The sequence below is a fragment of the Aulonocara stuartgranti genome, assembly GCF_965226115.1.
Source record: "Aulonocara stuartgranti genome assembly, chromosome: 3".
NCBI classification, from domain to species: domain Eukaryota; kingdom Metazoa; phylum Chordata; class Actinopteri; order Cichliformes; family Cichlidae; genus Aulonocara; species Aulonocara stuartgranti.
In genome coordinates this window covers 79,004,992-79,025,306 of record NC_138941.1, presented here as the reverse complement: position 1 = coordinate 79,025,306, position 20,315 = coordinate 79,004,992, and the positions used below count along the sequence as shown (strand labels likewise).

Here is a 20,315-nt window from a genome sequence, read left to right as displayed (position 1 = left end):
TAATATTATCTCTAGATGCAGAAAAAGCATTTGACAGAGTTAATTGGAAATTTTTATTCGCAACTTTACACAAATTTGGTTTTGGAAACTCGTTCATAAACTGGATAAGAATATTATACAATTCCCCAACGGCTCGTATCAGAACAAATGACCAGACATCCTCCAGCTTCTGTCTCCTGAGGGGCACCAGACAGGGATGCCCACTCTCCCCCTCACTTTTTGCAATTTTTATCGAACCTCTAGCAGCAGCATTTAGACAGGCTACAACAATTAAGGGCATAAAATGTAAGAACATAGAACATAAAATCAGTCTCTATGCGGATGATGTGTTGCTTTTTCTGCAAAACACACAAACCAACCTCTCTGAGGTAATTACTTTAATAAACTGGTTTTCAAGAGTTTCAGATTATTCAATTAACTGGCCAAAATCTACAGTTCTCCCCATTAACTGCTCCTTCCATAATTCTTCCTCTGCCCCACTGCAATCCGGAAATATTAAATATTTAGGTATTAATATCTCTCCTAAGCTTTCAGACTTAACTAAACTAAACCACATCCCACTTCTAAAGAAAGTAGAAGGCGATCTGACTAGATGGAAATCTTTACCCATATCACTCATGGGAAGGGTCGCCACTATAAAAATGATGATCTTGCCAAAAATAAATTACTTATTTTTGATGATCCCTAACAAACCATCACAAGATTGGTTCAGATCTCTGGATTCATATATTTCCAAATTCCTTTGGAAAGATAAACCCCCGCGTATTAGCTTAAAAACGCTACAAAGAACCAAGGATAGAGGAGGATTAGATCTGCCTAATTTTCACCAATACTTCTTAGCCAACAGGCTTCAGTTCATCTCAGAATGGTTAAAACATACCTTCTTAGTTGAGCCCTGGCTAGATGTTGAACAGGCACTATGCAAGGATCTAGAGATTTCAGACCTACCATTTATTAGCTCAAACATCAAAAGACATGAATGCTTTAAAAGTATCAACATCAGCTTCTCTCTGACAGCATGGTGGGAGTTTCTAAAAATAACGGAGTCTTCATTAATCCCATGCAAACGTACACCTATCTGGAATAACCCTGACATATTACAAAACAATAATATGATTAATTTCCCAGAATGGAGTTGTAAAGGAATTAAATACTTAGAACATATATTAGAGGGAACAGAATTTATTCCATTTGACAGACTAGTTGAACAATATGGGATCAACAAGACAAGGTTTTTAGAATATCAACAAATTAAATCCATAGTAAAAAAGAAATTTAACCTCAGTCAAGTTGAATTACAAACACCACTAAGTGCGGCACATTTTCTTACTCTTAAATCCCCCAAATTATTATCTAAAATATACAGAACACTTTCTAAATTAGATGAATCAATATCCCTTCCTACTGCAAAGTGGGAAGCAGATTTATCAGTCAACCTAGACCAAAACTTCTGGTCTCAGATTTGCTTAAAAACTTTTAAATTAATTAAAAATCCCAGTCTGCAATTAATACAATACAAAATACTTCATAGAGTGCACTATACAGGTCATCGGATGTTCAAGATGGGCTTTACATCTTCCAACAACTGCTCACACTGTCAAGGCAATACACCAGACAATTACATCCACGCTCTTTGGTTCTGTCCACCAGTGCAAAAGTTTTGGCGCGAGATATGTGAAGACTTATCAAAATGTCTGAAATGTAACATTCCAACCTCCCCCTTAGTGTGTTTGTTGGGCAGCTTAGATAATGTCACTTCAGAAAAGAATATAGCCCATATGATCTTCACTGCCCTATGCATAGCCAAGAAAACAGTCCTCATGAACTGGAAAAATAAAAATAATCTTAATTCTAACCAATATAGAAATTATCTATTAGATTACATTAGTCTTGACACAGCCTCTGCCACCACATTAGATCAATTGCTCTGGGCCCCTTTTATCAGCTCCATCACCTAGTGGGGGTGGGGGGTCATAGTTTGGTCCCGCCTTCACTGTTGTGATTGGTGAGGGGGTAGGGACAGGCTTAGGGCGTCGGGGGGTTCCCCGGAGGCATCTTCCTTGGGGGGCTCAACCCGGGGTAGCGGTCACGTCCGGTTGAGGGCTCTGTTGGCTCTCAGGTGACTGTTTCCTCGCGGCTGCGTGCAGCGGGGCTAGGGGAGGGTCTGTGCTGACGGACGCGGGTTACTGACCTGGCAACCTGGCTGCCCCTGGGTGGGTCCGGGATGGGCATGAGGTTCTGGGGGCGCTCCGTCTCTGGGCTGGGGCCCGGGCCGGGCCTCGGGGGCTCGGGTCCTGGTTGGTGTGTTGCCGGGGTTGTGGGCGGGTGGGTGCATGGGGGCCCGGCCCTGGAGCAGGGTGCCGCCGGTGCATCGAGCCGCCTGGGGGGCTCTTCAACTGGTGGGGGGGATGGTCACATCTTGCAGGAGCTTTCTTCTCTCAGGAACTCTCTGCAGGAGGGGGAGATACAGGAGAGGTGGAGGAAGATCTCAGCCTGGGCGTTTACCGTCTTATGTAGTCTGGAAGATGTGTGGTTGGTGGGGTGGGTGCAGTTTTCTCTGTGGTGGGGTTGGGTGGACTGTCCAGGGCTCTGTGGAGCCGGGGGGCGCTACTGCACTGGGCCCCGGTCTGATGGGCCTGGGCCCCCCTTCCCTGCCCCTCCCTTCCTTCCCTCCCCATCTCCAGCTGCCTCCCTCTTCCCGCTCCTCCACAACCACCCACACATGCAGGGCCTTGGAGTGGGGGTATGTCACCAGGGTGCAGAGGAGGCTACCCCCCCCCCCCCCCCTGTCCCCTTCTGGCTGCCTCTGCCTCAATTTTATCCCACAACTTAGACATTCACATTATTCACACTCATTACACATACATATAGGATCTTGGGGGTGGGCACAATCACGGAGTCCAAATCACCATCAGGGTGTATACCTCACCCCTGACGTCGTTGCCCACCTCTCAATTTTAAATACACTTAGTCATTGAGGGTTAGCAGGAGGGACTATGCGCTTACCTGCTGCTCCTTGGCAGGTAGCTCCATGCTCTCCTGGGTTTTAATTGCACCTTAGAACACATATGCATCAACACTACAATGAGCGGGTGGAGGGAGGTTTGGAGTCTTCTCCCACCCTCATTCTCTGCGGCCTGCTGGAGCGGGAGGGCTAGTAGGAGGAGTTGGCCGTCCGACTGCGGTCTGGGGTGTGGGGCCTCCCTGCTGCTGCGGAGTCGGGGTGGTCTGCCTCTCCCCACCGCAGGGAAAAGGGTAACACCACCTGGGTCTGGGTGCAATTCCCCCCTCCAGGGGCAAGGGTACCTAGACCCGGTTTGTAGAGTACGCTTGGGGAGTGTGATTGTGTGTACAGCGTCTCTTTATGTCTGTCTCCACGTTGGTTGAGTGTGGAGTGAGTGCATATGAGAGCATGAGGGTGGGAATGGATGTTTGTGTCTGTGTGTGCCTGTATGTCTGTGTCTATATGTCAGGTTGGGTATCAGACGCCACCTCTCTGGGGACACCTCAGGCCCTCCAAGGTTTGGAGGCCTATCTCCACCCACCACCACTTCCCCTGCCGGTGGCGGACTCCCTCAGGTGTCGGTGTGTTGGTGGTTCTTTGTGTCTAGGGGTGGGCGTCCGGGTACACACCGGCTCACTCCTTGGCGGCCGCTTGTCGGGGCCTGGGGCCTGGGGCTCGCTCGGGCCCCTTTGGAGGTGGGGTGCCCCCGGCCTCTCGGCCTAGGGCTCGGTCACTCAGGCGCAGCTGGGGGCCGGCGGAGCTCACGGGCGCGTCACTGCAACTCCCCCTGACTTCTGCTCCGCGGCTGCTGGGCGAGCCCTTATCTGGGACTCTCCTCAGCTCTTACTGGGACAGTGGCGCGGCTGCCCCTCTGTTGGTCTTCCATGGTCTCTTGTGTTCTGGGGGCCTCTGGATGTCTGGAGTTTTGATCTCCTCCATACCCGCTTCACACCCTGGAGGACGGGGCTGTGGCCCCCCCACACTCCCTAGCAGATCATTACATGGAGAAACCTTTGGAATGCAAGCATGCTGATCCACACAGGTATGCACACATGGGTATTCACAGACGCGGACTAAAGCTTTCTTGGCTGCTGCCTCAAAGCACACTGTGCGCTGTCTATCTTGCGTGCTGCACAATATCGTTTATTACTTAGTAAATATTGATATCTATGACTAGCTAGTTTATTGTGATGGTGCTTTGTTTTCTCTATTATTATGTTGCTCTTTGTTGTTTGCTGTCTCCTCTGTTTGTTTTTGTTTGTTTGTTTGTTTGTTTTTTTTCTCCATACAGGTGACCCAGGAGTTCTTTTTTTTTTTTCTCTCTCTTCCCCCCCTTCTCACCGTCTCTTCTCCCCTTTGGTTTTCTTTCTTTCTCTCCCCCTCTCTCTCTCATTCATTCCCCCTGTCCTATTTATTAAAAAAAAAAAAAAAAAAAAAAAAAAATGACAAAGGATGAACTGAAGCTCTGCCATCACGTAATGTCGCATACTGCTGTTTCTGATGTCATTTAGAAAAAAAAAAAAAAAAAAAGAAGCTTTTCTGTCCCCCACTCGTTACCTGTATGAATGGCACCTGTTTGAACTCATCAGATGTATAAAAGACACCTGTCCACAGCCTCAAACAGTCAGACTCCAAACTCCGCCATGGCCAAGACCAAAGAGCTTTCGAAGGACACCAGGAAAAGTATTGTAGACCTGCACCAGACTGGGAAGAGTGAATCTACAATAGGCAAGCAGCTTGGTGTGAAAAAATCAACTGTGGGAGCAATCATCAGAAAATGGAAGACATACAAGACCACTGATAATCTCCCTCGATCTGGGGCTCCACGCAAGATCTCATCCCGTGGGGTAAAATGATCATGAGAACGGTGAGCAAAGATCCCAGAACCACACGGGGGGACCTGGTGAATGACCTGCAGAGAGCTGGGACCAAAGTAACAAAGGTCACCATCAGTAACACACTACAACGGCAGGGAATCAAATCCCGCAGTGCCAGACGTGTTCCTGCTGAAGCCAGTGCATGTCCAGGCCTGTCTGAAGTTTGCCAGAGAGCACATGGATGATACAGCAGAGGATTGGGAGAATGTCATGTGGTCAGATGAAACCAAAGTAGAACTTTTTGGTATAAACTCAACTCGTCGTGTTTGGAGGAAGAAGAATACTGAGTTGCATCCCAAGAACACCATACCTACTGTGAAGCATGGGGGTGGAAACATCATGCTATGGGGCTGTTTTTCTGCCAAGGGGACAGGACGACTGATCCGTGTTAAGGACAGAATGAATGGGGCCATGTATCGTGAGATTTTGAGCCAAAACCTCCTTCCATCAGTGAGAACTTTGAAGATGAAACGAGGCTGGGTCTTCCAACATGACAATGATCCAAAACACACCGCCCGGGCAACAAAGGAGTGGCTCCGTAAGAAGCATTTGAAAGTCCTGGAGTGGCCTAGCCAGTCTCCAGACCTCAACCCCATAGAAAATCTGTGGCGGGAGTTGAAAGTCCGTGTTGCTCAGCGACAGCCCCAAAACATCACTGCTCTCGAGAAGATCTGCATGGAGGAATGGGCCAAAATACCAGCTACTGTGTGTGCAAACCTGGTAAAGACCTATAGTAAACGTTTGACCTCTGTTATTGCCAACAAAGGTTATGTTACAAAGTATTGAGTTGTATTTTTGTTATTGACCAAATACTTATTTTCCACCCTGATTTACGAATAAATTCTTTACAAATCCTACCATGTGGATTCATGGATTTTTTTTTCACATTCTGTCTCTCACAGTTGAAGTGTACCTCTGGTGCAAATTACTGACCTCTGTCATCATTTTAGGTGGGGGAACTTGCACAATCGGTGGCTGACTAAATACCTTTTTGCCCCACTGTACATTGGGTGAATGTGCAGTAGTAGCAGCAAGCAGGTGAATTCTGTACATTAATATGAATAGACATCTGACTATTTTACAGGATAGACAATATAAACATATTTAAAATTAAAGGAATTGAAATGTACATTAATCCTTGGTTTAGTGTCTGGAAGAGTCCTGTCTCAGTCAGTTATAGTGCTTTTCTCCTCTCCTCCTCACCCTTATCTTCCCTGCTTAGCCTCTATGTCCTTGTCTTGTCTTGTGTGCATTACTTTCCCTGGAATAGCCTCCCACTGTCGTTCTCTAAAACCTAAAAGAGAATTATGGATTTGGTCAACTGGTCTCTGAATGCTATTGACACCCTTTTCTCAACGAGAAGCCTGGGTTCGGGAGATCCCGAGTGCCCTGCAGGGACTTTCACTGCCGGATACACGACGGACGGGTGGCAGAACTGGAGGATCATGTGCCTGGCGGGACTGTCGATCGAGGACGCTGAAGATATCTATCTATTCGGAACCGTGATAACAGGGTTCGTGCTGATCGGAGTTGGCTTAGCCCTGGTTTATCGGAGAAATAAGAGAGCGGAACTGGCTGTTCAAACCCCCCCAAGGCCGCCCGCTGGAATCGCAATGGAACGAGGCGCAACCTCTCACAACGAACGTAATATAGTCAACACTTTGGAGACGCTTGCAGCTGCTGTGAAGGCTCAAAACAACACCGTTGAGCGTATGGGGGGATACATCAGAGAGAGGCCTGCTCAAAATGAGACCCTTGAGCGACAGTTGGAACACATCGCGGAACGGATCACTGCAGTTGTGAGATCTCAGAATCAAAAGAATGATAACACCATGGAACAGAAGTTTGATACCATCATGGGGAGGCTCGCGACTCTCCAACGGGAGATTGAGAGACCAGCGTCGGAGTGTTAAAGGGCAGCCTGAAAATTCTCCTGGGCTGCTCGCATGGAAATTTACAAAATCAACATTGAGATTGCGGACCCCCATCACGGCGCAAGCTGCAGGCCCAAGGCTGGAGCCGAACAATCACTCCCTGATAACGACTGTGTTACGGCTATTCTTTCCATCCCATGCAAGGACACCTGGATTGGCTGGAGGACTGTTTACTTAGCCTGATAGGCCGAAGGACACTGTATTTTCGTTGTTTTTTCTTATCAGCCTACCTTTCTGACATGTCTGCCCAATGTGATGTTTGTGTAAAGTTGGTCAGAAGGTTCCTTTGTAAGTGCGCATGCGCCATTAGGGTGCTGCCTGCTGTAACCCTAATTTCCCTCGGGATGAATAAAGTATTCTGATTCTGATGTGAGAGGGCGGGTGTGTGTGTTTAGGGCACGGATGGCTTGGGGATAGAAGCTCCTCTTGAGTCTCTCTGTCCTTGCCCGGATGATGCAGAACCTTCTACCAGATTGCAGAAGTTGGAACAGTTTGTTGCCAGGATGGGACGGGTCCTTCAGTATCTGCTCTAGTCCGGCATCTCCTGGTGTAGGTGTCCTGAAGCAGGGGGAGAGTAATCCTGCAGCAGCGTTCTGCTGTACGGATCACTCTCTGGAGAGCTTTTTGGTCCTTCACCCAGCTGTTCCCAAACCACGATGTCATGTTCTGTGTGAGGATGCTCTCCACAGCGCCTGTATAGAAAATCCTGAGGATCTCTGGAGAGACCCTGAACTTCCTCAGTTGTCGTAGGTGATACAGGCACTGCCTAGCCTTTTTGGTCTGGACCTGAATGTGGGCAGCCCATGTCAGGTCTGAGGAGATGTGGACACCAAGATACTTGAAGGACTGCACCCTCTCCACTGGAGCTCCATTGATGATAATGGGCTTGTAGTCTCTGTGCTGACCCCTTCTGAAGTCCACCACCAGCTCCTTGGTCTTGCTGACGTTCAGCTGGAGGTGGTTGTCCTGGCACCACGATGCCAGATTCTTCACTTCATCCATGTAGGCCATCTCATCGTTGTTGGAGATGGCACCCAACACCACTGTGTCGTCAGCAAACTTCACAATGGTGTTGGAGCCATGGGTGGCCACACAGTCTGAAGTGTAGAGGGAGTAGAGCAGTGGCGAGAGGACAATGTCAATGTCATAGTAGACTGTGTGGGTCCACTACCTAGAACAAAATCAGGAAAGTGTCGCGGTTCGAATTTTGAGGAAGAGACATACGACTGAAAGTCCATAGTGGGTCAACACAAATTATTTTATTAAAACACATATATGTGGTGAAGATCGGCTCTGCAAAACATCAGACTCCATCTCCCCCTTACAATAGGTGGGTGTAATATTTATACTTATGATGACCAGTACCTCGCGTCACTAAAACAGAACAGTTCCTCTTTCAGTTCCTCCAGATGCATCCTGTTATTCTACTTGTCCAGACTTAAACAACACTTGCAGTCAGTTTACCCAGACAGGCTATGTGTCTGTGTCGTTAATCTAAGTGCACGACCCCCCCCCCCCCCCCCCTACATCATCTGTTACCAGGCAAACTCCAGTGCAGCCTGCTGAATGCACACAGGCAATATGTAGTAAATTATACTGTAAACATGTAGGCAACCTTTCAATAGCTGAACTTTGCTCCATTGATCGGCCAGACACCGCGCTGCCCGTAGCTTCAAACCATTAACCTTCCTGCCTTCTTGGGACCTTTTTGTGCCACTGCTATGTGTTAAATGGCTGCCATTTCCACTGTGTTCAGTGGAATATAACCAAACTTGCCACAGGATAGTTTTTACCTGTCAATGTTAATATTCCAGTGTGAATTCCTTAAATCAGCCTAAAATGGCTGAGCAGCAGAAATCCCCACACCCATCACCCTGGGGACCATTTTCTGCCCATTGACTTCCATTATAAATGCTATTTTTCAACCCCAAATTATCATCATATGATTTTATTTTTTCTTCTTTTCTTGGATGTCAATGAAGACTCAGGGCCTTGAAGTTTTAATTTTTAAATTGCAAAAAAAATGCAAAAAAATAATGGCAGGTCAAAATGTATGTTGGTGCCAATCTTTGGTCCATCTAAAGGCCTACTTATAATGACAATCACATATTACTTCAACTGGTTTTTTGTGGAAATATTTAGTTTCGTTTTTTGGTTTTTGGGGCTTATAACACAGGGCGCTCATGTAATAACACTGGGATTTGAAGGGTTAAAACAACGAAAATATAATTAAAACTTTACATGAATATTTCAGGGAGAAGTAGTTTTACAAGGTTGGCTAATTTAAAGTGGAATAAGATATGGATATATGGTCTTTTTATGGCGTGGCTGAGAATGGTCCCTAGGGTGATGGGTGTGAGTTTTTTAAAGGATGGCAGGAGGGTTAATTAACTTAACCGAGCTTCAACCCTTTACTTATGCAATATGTGTATAACATGATTACAGTTGCACCTGCAATGAAAGATTATTATGTGCTTATGCTAACACCTGAAATACAGACTTTAATATAACCTCACCAGTTTCCATAAATGTGTCAATGAAATGATAACAATGATAAATCATAAATGATGCAACAGTAATAATAAGGATCTCTAAAACAATCTCCTGCCAACCTGTAACCCTGTGTAAAAACGTTAATCAGCAGTTACATGTTAAGCTCATTTAAGTCCCAGCTCCACCTACAACCTGTATCCTGGAAAACAAATCTGTTAAATCAAACATCTTATTCACAACCAACTATAGATCATGAGAGTGAAAAAGTATTCAGCACAACAGACAAGTATCATGTTCAGGATTTCCCAAATCATTAAATCACTATTAGTGCCACAATTTATTTTATCCCCAATTTAATCAGTGACTTTCCTTAAGCAATGTCACTCCCCTTGTTTTATCACTATGAGCCCCATATTAAACTGTTCCATAGGAACTGCATCTCTTATTTGTTTTCTCATGTCACTTGTCTGTTTTCTACTGAATCCTCCACATGCACTCTTAACAAAAGCAAAACAAACATTAGCAAAACACATTTGACCATCTCGGGTTCGGCGTCAGCCCTCCACATTCCAGAGGTGCTGTAAAAACATTTCCTGTAAAAAGAATCACATTGTTTTCAAGACAGGATGTGTCTCCCACAGTTTAATCGCATCACCAACTCATAACCTATAAACACCGTTTCTTCACACATAAGCCCAGAAATCCTGTAGTAGGAAAACATTATTAGCAAACATTAACTACTTGTCCAGTTATAAATCACATATTCAAAGCACATCCAGCCCTGTCATGCTGTAGAGAAGAAAATGCAAATGTTAACGCTGCGCAGGTGCATACACACTTTCTCACAGTAATCTCTGTGAGCAACACAAACCCCTGAACAACCCCCCTTGTAGATTCACAAACACAGAAAGTAGCATTTAAAAGTTAAATCGTCATGCAACCTCAGATGTCGCTGTCATCTTTCTGCTCCTGTAAAAAGAAACACACATAAATTCATCCACCTTTTTGTCCTATCTAGGTGGAGGTTAACCTTGAGTCGTGGTCAAGTCTTGTCAGCTTTTCCCAGCTTTTCCCAGTTTGTTTTTATTTCCAGTCTTTCATCCATTCATTCATTCCTTCATTCCTTCTTTCTTTGCTGATAGTGGAAACCATCGCCGCATTTAGATTTCCGCCCTCAGCAAAATGACGTCATTTCAAAAAGAAAAACAAGAACTTTAGATTGGATTACCTCGCTGAATCCTTCTTAGGCAGGGACTCTCATTTTTTAATTGTCCCAATAAGTGGCTTTGTCCAGAGCCCATTTTAATGTGGAGAAACTCACTTGCAACAGTTTTCTCGCCGACGTGTAGCGCTTTTAATTCCCGGTGTGCAGATCTGCTTAAAGAAAAGAAATTCACAAACAAAAATCAGTGCACTGTTCAAAAAATAAAATCAAAAATCAAAAGTAAAGCTTTAAAACAAAATTAAATAAAAAGAAGCCCGGGTCTTAGGACTTGTCACCGAATATTCTTTCTCTTATAAGTGAAAAAATACCAACTCTAAAACTTGGTGCCATGGTAAAACCTTCCCCATCCTTCAGAAACCCAAAACAAAACAAAACAAAACAAAAATCTGCTAGTTTCACTCATTTAAACTCTGGCTGCAGGATTCTGTTCACCCTGCTATCATGTTCCCCAAAATAATACTAATTCAGTCGTCTATGTATCAGTTCTCAACCCACTCACTAAACCAGACAGGATGATGGTAACAGTATTGCCTACTTAAAATTGTGTTTGATCCTAATGAGCTAATCCTAATGAATTTCATTACTTCATTACATGTGTGTGTGTGTGTGTGTGTGTGTGTGTGTGTGTGTGTGTGTGTGTGTTAGTCGGGTTAATACATCTTCTGTTTCTGTGTGTCCTTTTATGTACCTTCCCCCTTTTTCTGAAACAAAACCCCAAATTTTGTTTCAGAAACATCTAAATGAAAAACTCTGTCATAGTCAGGCACAGCTAAACCCCAAATGCTTGCAGGTTACCATCAGCAACCACACTGAGTATTGTTAACCCCTTCTACAAATACCCTCCTTTAATGTGTTACACTTTATGTATAATTTTGTGTTATCTTTGATCCATATTATTTTCATGTGTCGTGTCACTTTCCATTCTTCTAACAGTACACTTGCATACCTCAGTGCTTGTCTTCCTCCCCCTTTTGTGGTGGTCTGGACACTGTGTCAATCCTCCATTTCCAGGCAGTCGCTTGTCTCCCCGAATTCCTTAACCTAATTTGACTCCCCACACTAAAACAGCAGCCTCAGCCCTCTTCTGCTCCTTTCTCTCCCACTTTTCAGTCCAATGGCAGTCAGTTTTCTTCAGCTTTGTCCCGTGTCTCTCTTTGTCCCACTGTCTCTTTCATTGCCATCTCGCTCCAAACATGGCAAATGTCAAACTCAGACAGTCTTCTCAAAAGTCCTTCACACACAGTGAGGTTGCAGCTTGCTGGAAACGCATCTCCAGTAGCACTGTAGCTTGCTATCACCAGTGTGTGAATGGGTGGATGATTGTGTATAGTGTAAAGCGCTTTGGGGTACTTAGGACCAAGTAAAGCGCTATACAAATACAGACCATTTACCATTTACCATTTATCTCCATCAATCCAATCTAGATGGTGGTTCTTCTCTTTCTGATGCCGTTTGCCCACAGTGCTGCTGGACCTCTCTGCTCCGAACTCTGGTATTGTCTCTTGGACTCCTGTCCACTGTTGATGTTCATGCTCGTGCTTCTGAAACTGCACTCGGTGTCTTCAGGGAGAGATTAGCTTCCTTGGAGCTTGCTTGTTCAGGATGAGGACGGGAAGCTGCAAAACAATTCAGCCAAAACTTCTGGCTGAGTGTTTTTATTTTGTTTCTAAGGATTTCAACCTATAATTTTCTTCCGACTGCTGCCCGTGGAGAATTGATCCAGGTCCGTTCCCCACCTGTAATCGACAGACTGAGAGACTTTCATTAGTCACTGTGACTCTAGATTTTTTCATCACTCCTAAAGCAACACATCTCTGCTCATTTTGTTTTGAACTCTACTGACTTTAAACCCCAAAGGTGAAACTTTATTTGTTTTTAACCGCGAACACAAAAACCTCCTTCATGTTGTTATTAATTATTCTCATCCACCACACTCCAAATCATGTTTTCTTTTGTGTGTCCAGCAGGGGAATAAGGTGACCTCTACTATCACTGCTTCCCCAGTCGGAGACAATTTCTCACTCACACTTCCACACTTTTATTTTCTTTGCTTTCATCACTCTCTTTCTCTCTTTTTGTTTTCCTTTTTTTTTTTTTTTACACGCATACGTTAACCTGTTAATTCACTCTGCCAACCTCATTTTCCTTTCACCCCAACAGCTCTCATGCAGTCAGCAATCAAATCCTCCATTCATCCTTGAGTACTTGATCACCGCTTGATCACCAGTAAGTTTATTTATTTATCATTACCTGAACACTAAACCACTGTTTTAGTTTTTTTTTTTTTCAGTTCACTATCACCTCTTTGATCACTAGGATTTCTAACCATTATTGTTTCACAGAAAATCAACTGACCTCCTTCTCCTTCCTCTCTGTCATGCAGGAACTCACACACACTCACAGCCCCCACCTTTTCTTTCTCTCACCAACACAGAGCGCGTGGCCGCAGCTCTCATGCACTTCACAACTTCTCAAACTGCGCCACAGACTCAATACTGCAGTTTCTCTACTTTTTAAAAATATAAAACCAAACACAACCCCCCAATTGACTTCACTGTTTACAACAACTCTCACATCCTTCTGCCGCGATTTCTACACACCACAAACACACTTTTTATTCAATCCTCACACACTCAGCTTCTGCATTAACCCTTTAAGACCTACCATAGAACCAAGTCCGCCAGAGCTTATATTATATTTTTACATGGTGTGGAGCCATTTTTGGGAGCATTTCAAGTTGCTATACATCAATACAACCATTATAGCCCAGATTTTAATAATATGTATTCATTAAGTGCATAGTAATTACATAAATTGCAAAAAAGTGCAATAAACTACAAAAAAAATTGAAAATCGTTTTTGCTTTTTTAACATATATTTGTAGTTAGAGAAATTTAAGAGGCTTATCCCTCAAAACTGTAAATACAATAAAGTTGTACAAAATAGTTTCCTACCACAGGAAATTTATTTTGAGTGTCTTCATAGTTTTATTTTTGAAATACACCAATTTTTATATACTGCAGGAAAAACAAAAATAAATATTATACTGCAAATTTGCAAAAAAGCAGCATATGCATCAAAATAAACTATTTCCAGCAGTGCAATATGAGTCCTAAGCATCCCAGAAACGACAAAGAAAGTCATAAAGTCAAAGATAACTTTTAAAAAGACGAGTATACACTGTAAAAAAGAAAAAGTTGAGAAAACTTAAAATTTCAAGGCAACATGATGCAAGAGATTTTTGAGTTTTCTCAACTTCTGCCAACTGTAGTTGACTTAACTAATATTTTCATGTTCTGCCAACTTGGATCTACTTGTTCACCTAATTAGGATAATCCTGTAAGTCTAACAAAGAAATTCTGGTTTCAATGCCATGTATTTCTGCCTTCACCAAACAAAGATATTCCTGTTGAATTAACATACAATCATTCCCTCCAAGGCCATGTATTCCTAAATTCACCAAACACAGATATTCTTGTTGAATAATCATACAATTCTTACTCCAGTGAGTTGAAAATTTACCAATATTAATAAAGAAAAATGTATGCTGTTATCGTACTTGAAAAAACACTCAAACAGATATAGAATAAAACAAAGCACAACTGAATGTTATGTAAAAACGTATTTATTTTTTTCAACAGTGCTTTCAGTATATTTCAGAAGGTCATGGGCAGTGGGGTGAATTTCTGTAAAAAAGCAAACAAACAGAAAAAAACGTGTTGCTAGTTTCTTTAGGGTGCTTTGAGCACCCCAGCAGAGACATTAAAATTCCAGAGTCCAGAAAAAAAGAAAAGTGTCCAGCAGCTTAGTCATTCACGTTCACACCCTGACTGTCCTGTAAAAGCTTAACTTAACTATTGCACACTAAATAGGGTAGTGCAACAAACAATTGCCTTTGTACCCAGACATTGACATTTTACATGGGCTCACTATGATGAACTACAGAAGTCAAAAGTTATTAGAAATGTTACCATCAATGAACAGTGAACTATCAGGTAAAATGAACGATTATATAGAGGGAAAGGGGTTGAACTACTGGGTTTTGTTTTTTTTTTTTACATGACTCTACAATGCACTTGAACATGTTTAAGAACAAGTTAAACTCATGTCTGGCTTCCCCGTTAACAGTCACAGCAAAAGCTTTGTTTTTAGAGACCTTATGCGCTGTGAGCATCGAGAGCCACCGAGTTCAAAAAAGATGCCCTGAATTGCTTCAAAGGTAAACTCATCTGCTTTGGATAATCAATGTTGAGGGCATACAGAAGGCCAAAGAGGTATGCCAAGGCAGTAGAGAGGTCTGGAATGTTATGTAGCACGATGTCCCCTTCCAACACAACAGCATGTTCTCGCACAGACGTATCGGCATCGTCATCTTGCAGGATGGTGAGGATGGCAACTGATGCACCGTTCAACACTGGTTCCAAAATGTCAGTGTCCTGAAGAGAAGAAAAGTAAAATATGAATTATTGAAAGCTAAGAAAAATTAAAGACAAAATACATTTCTAAAGATCTTAACTTTAACCTCTATACCATGATGCTCATTTGACTCATGGAGGTTTTAAAAAGAAAACGCTTATTTTCCTTTAATTAACGGCACAATATCTTTCACCAACCAACCTTGTGATGAGTTTTGTACAAAAATATTTTCTGCTGTTGAACACCCGCTAACAATGCCCAGGTGCTCCTCAGCAGAAAAAAAAAGCAGCGAGAGTTATGACAACTGCAATCCTCACCATAAAATTATCTGGACTGCACTGAGGAAGTGGACATTTCCATTTTGGATTAAATCACCTTTTAAAAACATCTCATAGCAACTAGTTTTTCTTGCATTACTTTTTTGTACTTACTAAGCACTTCAGGAAAACCTGTGTTGCATCCTCTCCGAGGAAAATGGGCAGGCCTCTCAGTGCTGCTGTCTTTTGGTGGGACACAATGTCAGATGTCTAAAGAGTATTCAGTGGAAAACAGACATTTAAATTAGTATAGTAACGTGGTGTACCTACACACAATGCAAAATCAGAACTCTTATAGCAATGAAAATAAAATACAGATCAGGCCCAGCAACATGTAAAACGTAAAAAAACAAAACACCATTTTAACAATTTTACTTTCTTTTTACAAATTAAATAAAATACCGCCAAATAAAAACAAAGTAATGACTGATGACATTCATTTCCATTGATGTGTTTTGGCTGAAGCCAACATTTTTTTCTGTTATGACAAAGGTATACTCTCTTCTAAAAATGTCAGGTAAAGGAGCACTTACCTGTTCATCAAGTTTATCCAAGATGTCTTCCATCTCCTCACCAAGAGCTCCCTTCTTAGACCGGTATAGTTTCAGCAGGCCAGGCACAAATTTGTCCAGGGATGCATTGAACGTCCCCAGGAGGTCTTTGCTTGTGATCCGATGAAATTCTTCAGATATCTAAACAAGACAATAACCAAAATATTGCCATTTATTCAGCACAGAAAATTTCTGGGTAGCTGCCTTGTACAGTCTGCACCATGTTATATGCCTGACTGTGTTATCAACCGCAAAACCTACTTCAAAAATCTCTCATGAATACACATTTTGCACAGGAATAGAAACACCCTCCACAAAAAACAGTATCAATATGCAAATATATATTATGTTCACACTGAAATGTGGAATTTTTGTGGATTTTTACTATTGAGTGTGACCTTGAGAGGTGTGATCGTAATGCTCCAGGTGTTTTAAATACACATACACAGTCTGTGTGAATGCATGGCCAATGTGCACCTTGTCCGTGATGAAGGCGGAAATGTTTCAAAAGAGTCTCTTGACTGGAGCTTGTGAATTTGCAAAATCGGCACTGCATGAACTCCACCCCTGAAACACAAGAGACATAGTCAATTTTGCCAAAAGCACTTTTGCAATGGGATAAAACATCCATATCTAACACACAGAAGGAATCCATAGATGCAGGAGCTGAATACATCAACAAGCCAAAACCAGAGACATCATGAAAAAAATATGTAAGGAATCATATTAACTTACATATGACCACTTGTCTACTATATCAAGTATATGATTGATAACATACATGACATGTAACATAAATGCAAGCTTGAATTCAAACATTTTTTTGTTACTATGATAAAAAAATGCAATAACTATAGAAAAATTAATACTATCTGTAACACAGTATACATCAACAACACACAATCATTCCTTTAATATTGTCTCCTTCCCCATTATGTAAAAAGCTCTGAAAATGTAGCAATCTTATAATACAGAGCATGAAGTACAACTTTAATTTGCGTGTGACATTAACTTACAGTACATTAGGCAATCTTACACCAGCTGACAAACTGTCAAGTCAGCTTTAAACATTACTTTAAAGTAACAGTGCTGCACCGGATAAACGGTGACTATTGAAAAAGTGAAAAAACAATATTAGACAATATGCAAGTTACTTATATCACTGTCATATAATTGGCGCACATATCCTACACCGACCCATGAAAGAGTCTCCATGACAACGCGTGCTTGGCCCAGTTTGTTGTCAAGGTTAACATAACGTTTTCATGCAAAGATAACATTGAAACTGGTTACAAAACGGGTAATAAGCTAATAAGTTTTACCATGGCAGAAGTGCTGTAAAAAGCCAGTGTGAGATACCGTCATTTAGTGATGTCTGTCTGAATTTCAGAGTGTTTAACATTAAACATTACTTTTTGCGCTGGCCACTACTCTGAGCTAAAACCTTTTTTTTTTTTTTTAAATATTAAACTTTATTAAGAAACAGTATACAGAACATGTATACAATCAGAACAAAATTAACATATGCCAGGGGGTGTAATACAAAGAATTACATACATTCAAATAATTTGTAATTACTACAAATGGTAATAGTTTTCATAGCCTTTTTGTTAAGTGATCCACTAATCAATTTTATGTAACATAAAACATCATTATAGTAATGTTTAAAATTAGGTTTTTTGTTACTGTATTTGCATTTGTGAAAATAAAATTTAGCTAAGATAACTAATAAGTTTATTATAAAGTAAACATCTTCTTTTTTTTGCCTTCGAAAGAAACAAAATACAACATTTTCCCATTTCACAGTAAAGTCATTATAGAGATGTCCAGCAATGAATCTACTGAAGTCTTTCTCTGAGCTAAAACCTTCAGAGGCTGCTTGTAGCCCGATTACGACACAGCGGCGCGACGAAGGCTGCCCAAATTCATAGTGGACTCCTCTAAATGCGTCCGAGAAATACGTCCTCCTTATAATAAGCATCTCTTAAAATGTTTGCAATATTGAAACATTTCAATATAATGTAGAAAAAAAAACGAGAGAAAAAAGTTACGGATCGGACTCCCCGATCCTTATTGCGCATGTGCAAATTCTATCTGTGGAATTAGTTTTAATATTACTCTTTCTGGGTCACAAAATAAACTTTTAAGATATTTTCAGGCGTTAATGTAGCTGTGTAAATTGCTAATATCTGTTCAGTTTATTAAGACAACATATACTTGCAAAAGTGCTCCGACGCTTTCGGAGACGTCTGTTACCCACCAGCTCGATAGCTAGCCAAGGGGGGGGGGGGGGGGGTCAATTAAGTCACTTAGATAACTTAAAAATGCTATAGTTGGCCTTTTTCAGTGTTTTACTAGTTCCATCCTCCCGGGTCCTCAGGAGGATGCAGCCTAGGCGCTTGTAGAAAATCTTAATAACACATGTAGTTAGCTTACCTGCTAGGGTAAATGGTCGGCAGCTCCAGCACCTGTCCAAAACTGCAGAAGTGAAAATCCTCAATGGTCGAAAAATTGCATTTTACATCCAAATCTAGCCACGATGGTTCAAATTTTCTTAGGAGGTTTTTAGTCTAGAACACATGGTAAACCACTATCACACAGCTCAGGTCTGCTCAGGCTCAGTTGAAAGTCCGTTTGGTTTAGTTCAAACTTGTTCAGACCACATGTGCCAGTCATCTACGGGGTTTCCCACTGGTTCCCAACTTGACTCAGAAACTGCTCAAAAGTTGATAATCTTTGTTATGCTGTCTAGAAAATCTTAGTTAGGACAACAATGAAAGAAATTTGTTGGGTAGACAAGCTTTTTTAGGTTGTAAATGGAAAGTTTTATTTCTAAGTCAGTTTAATTTAAAAACTTTAGTGAAATCAACAATTGCTAGTTATCGTTTTTACAGTGTAGGCCCTGAGGCCCTGATGGCAAAAAAGACTACATTTCCGCGAAAATGACGTCACTTCCGGCTTCGGGCAGGTAATGGCGGACATGCAAAAGTTCGCGCTGACGTCTATTCCAACGTAGGAAGTGTTATGAACAGCTGATCGGATCGGCAAAGCGTGTTTCTGGAACATTATGTTTTTGTTGCTTCAAGTGCTTTTTATGCAGTTTTTGCAAAGCTATATGTGGAAGGAAACTGTGACCTAGGACAAGCTGATGGCATCAGATGTAAGTACAACTCCTCCGGTTTCATATGCAAAAAAGATTATTGCGCTAGCTTATATGGTTGCAGAGCTACCGGGATTTAAAAATAGTTACGCAAAACAGAGCGTGCCCGCTCCGACCGGCTCTAAAGGGTTAAATCATTTTCACAGCACACGCAGTTATAATCAATGTAAGCAATTTACACAGGCGATTCACACTTTATTTATATACTCAGGCCTGCATCAACATGACAAACAAAAGACACCAGATGCCAAGACAAGTTATTCAACGGTTCCTTATTCTCAACAAGTTACTCCTATCCTTGTATTCTCATACTTCTTCACAACCTCTGTAGCATTACACCTAACTTTTTAACTAATTTAAAAGCATCTAAGCCCAGGCCGCGCCTTGCTGGTCAATACACCCGCTTCGGGAACGCCGTCGCCAAGAGCGGTCAGATTTCTAGGCCCTACTTAATTTATAACCGCTTCCCGCAGCTGCCAGGGAGCTCCACGTCCGGCCCTAGTACCAAACCCATGCCTTTCGCTTTACTTAAAACTCAGAAGCCAGCCACGTTGAATGGTCACGGTCGGGTCTCACCCTCCACCCAAACAATGCAGTATAAAAAGGCAATCACTCGTAGATTGCCTAGCCTGTTAACGGGAGTCCGAATCCCCGCGGAAGGCCACTCCGGGCAAAAATTAACCACGCGTCCGCGGCTATTGGTCGGTGCCAAACGCTGAACACAACTGCATTCATCGGAGCCGCGCTCCGGTCCTAAATCAATTTGTTTACATGTTTTAAAAGCATCACTGTGGGCTCTCAGCCCTCCAGTTATTACTTGATGCCTGAACCCAGTTCTGCTGGTCAATCTGACCAAATACCCTAAACTAAAACTTGCCTGACTGGCATCACAGTCAACAAATATAACACATCAACTTAAACACGTAACATATTAACATAACCACACAACCCATTAACTTAGAATTCACCCAGAATTAACAACAATAAATTTTATCAGTCAAATATTCCCCAAACTTTTATCCTGTGACCACGGACACAGATCAGAAGCTCTACTGAGTGAACATTTAATTTAGCTTAATTTCCAATTCAGCACCTTTGGACATCAATCAACAGGTGGTGCTTACCTCCTATTTCGGGCCCATCACTCAGTCGACCTCGTGGCTGTCCGTCTGTTTGACACCACTACACCTCAGCCAATCCCCATTAGTCCCTCCTCAAACCGGTTTCGGCACCAGAACTGTCGCGGTTCGAATTTTGAGGAAGAGACATACGACTGAAAGTCCAGAGTGGGTCAACACAAATTATTTTATTAAAACACATATATGTGGTGAAGATCGG

The 20,315-nt window shown here is 42.4% G+C and overlaps 1 protein-coding gene across 2 annotated transcripts; it reads right to left on the bottom strand.

The window, feature by feature from the left end:
* Nucleotides 1–14,142: 14,142 nt before the first annotated feature.
* LOC309700297 (uncharacterized protein) lies at nucleotides 14,143–18,712 on the bottom strand. Of its 2 annotated transcripts, XM_082523784.1 has the most exons (5): nucleotides 18,254–18,712; nucleotides 16,295–16,384; nucleotides 15,800–15,958; nucleotides 15,381–15,476; nucleotides 14,143–14,969 (listed from the first exon to the last, which is right to left on the bottom strand). In XM_082523784.1, the coding sequence occupies exons 3-5, from the start codon at nucleotides 15,830–15,832 to the stop codon at nucleotides 14,691–14,693; spliced, it is 408 nt and encodes a 135-aa protein (XP_082379910.1). In that variant the 5' UTR covers nucleotides 15,833–15,958; nucleotides 16,295–16,384; nucleotides 18,254–18,712; the 3' UTR covers nucleotides 14,143–14,690. The 2 variants fall into 2 exon arrangements, with proteins under 2 accessions (XP_082379910.1, XP_082379911.1); XM_082523785.1 differs by lacking the exons at nucleotides 16,295–16,384; nucleotides 18,254–18,712 and having other exon boundaries at nucleotides 15,800–16,273.
* Between the last annotated feature and the right edge of the window lie 1,603 nt (nucleotides 18,713–20,315).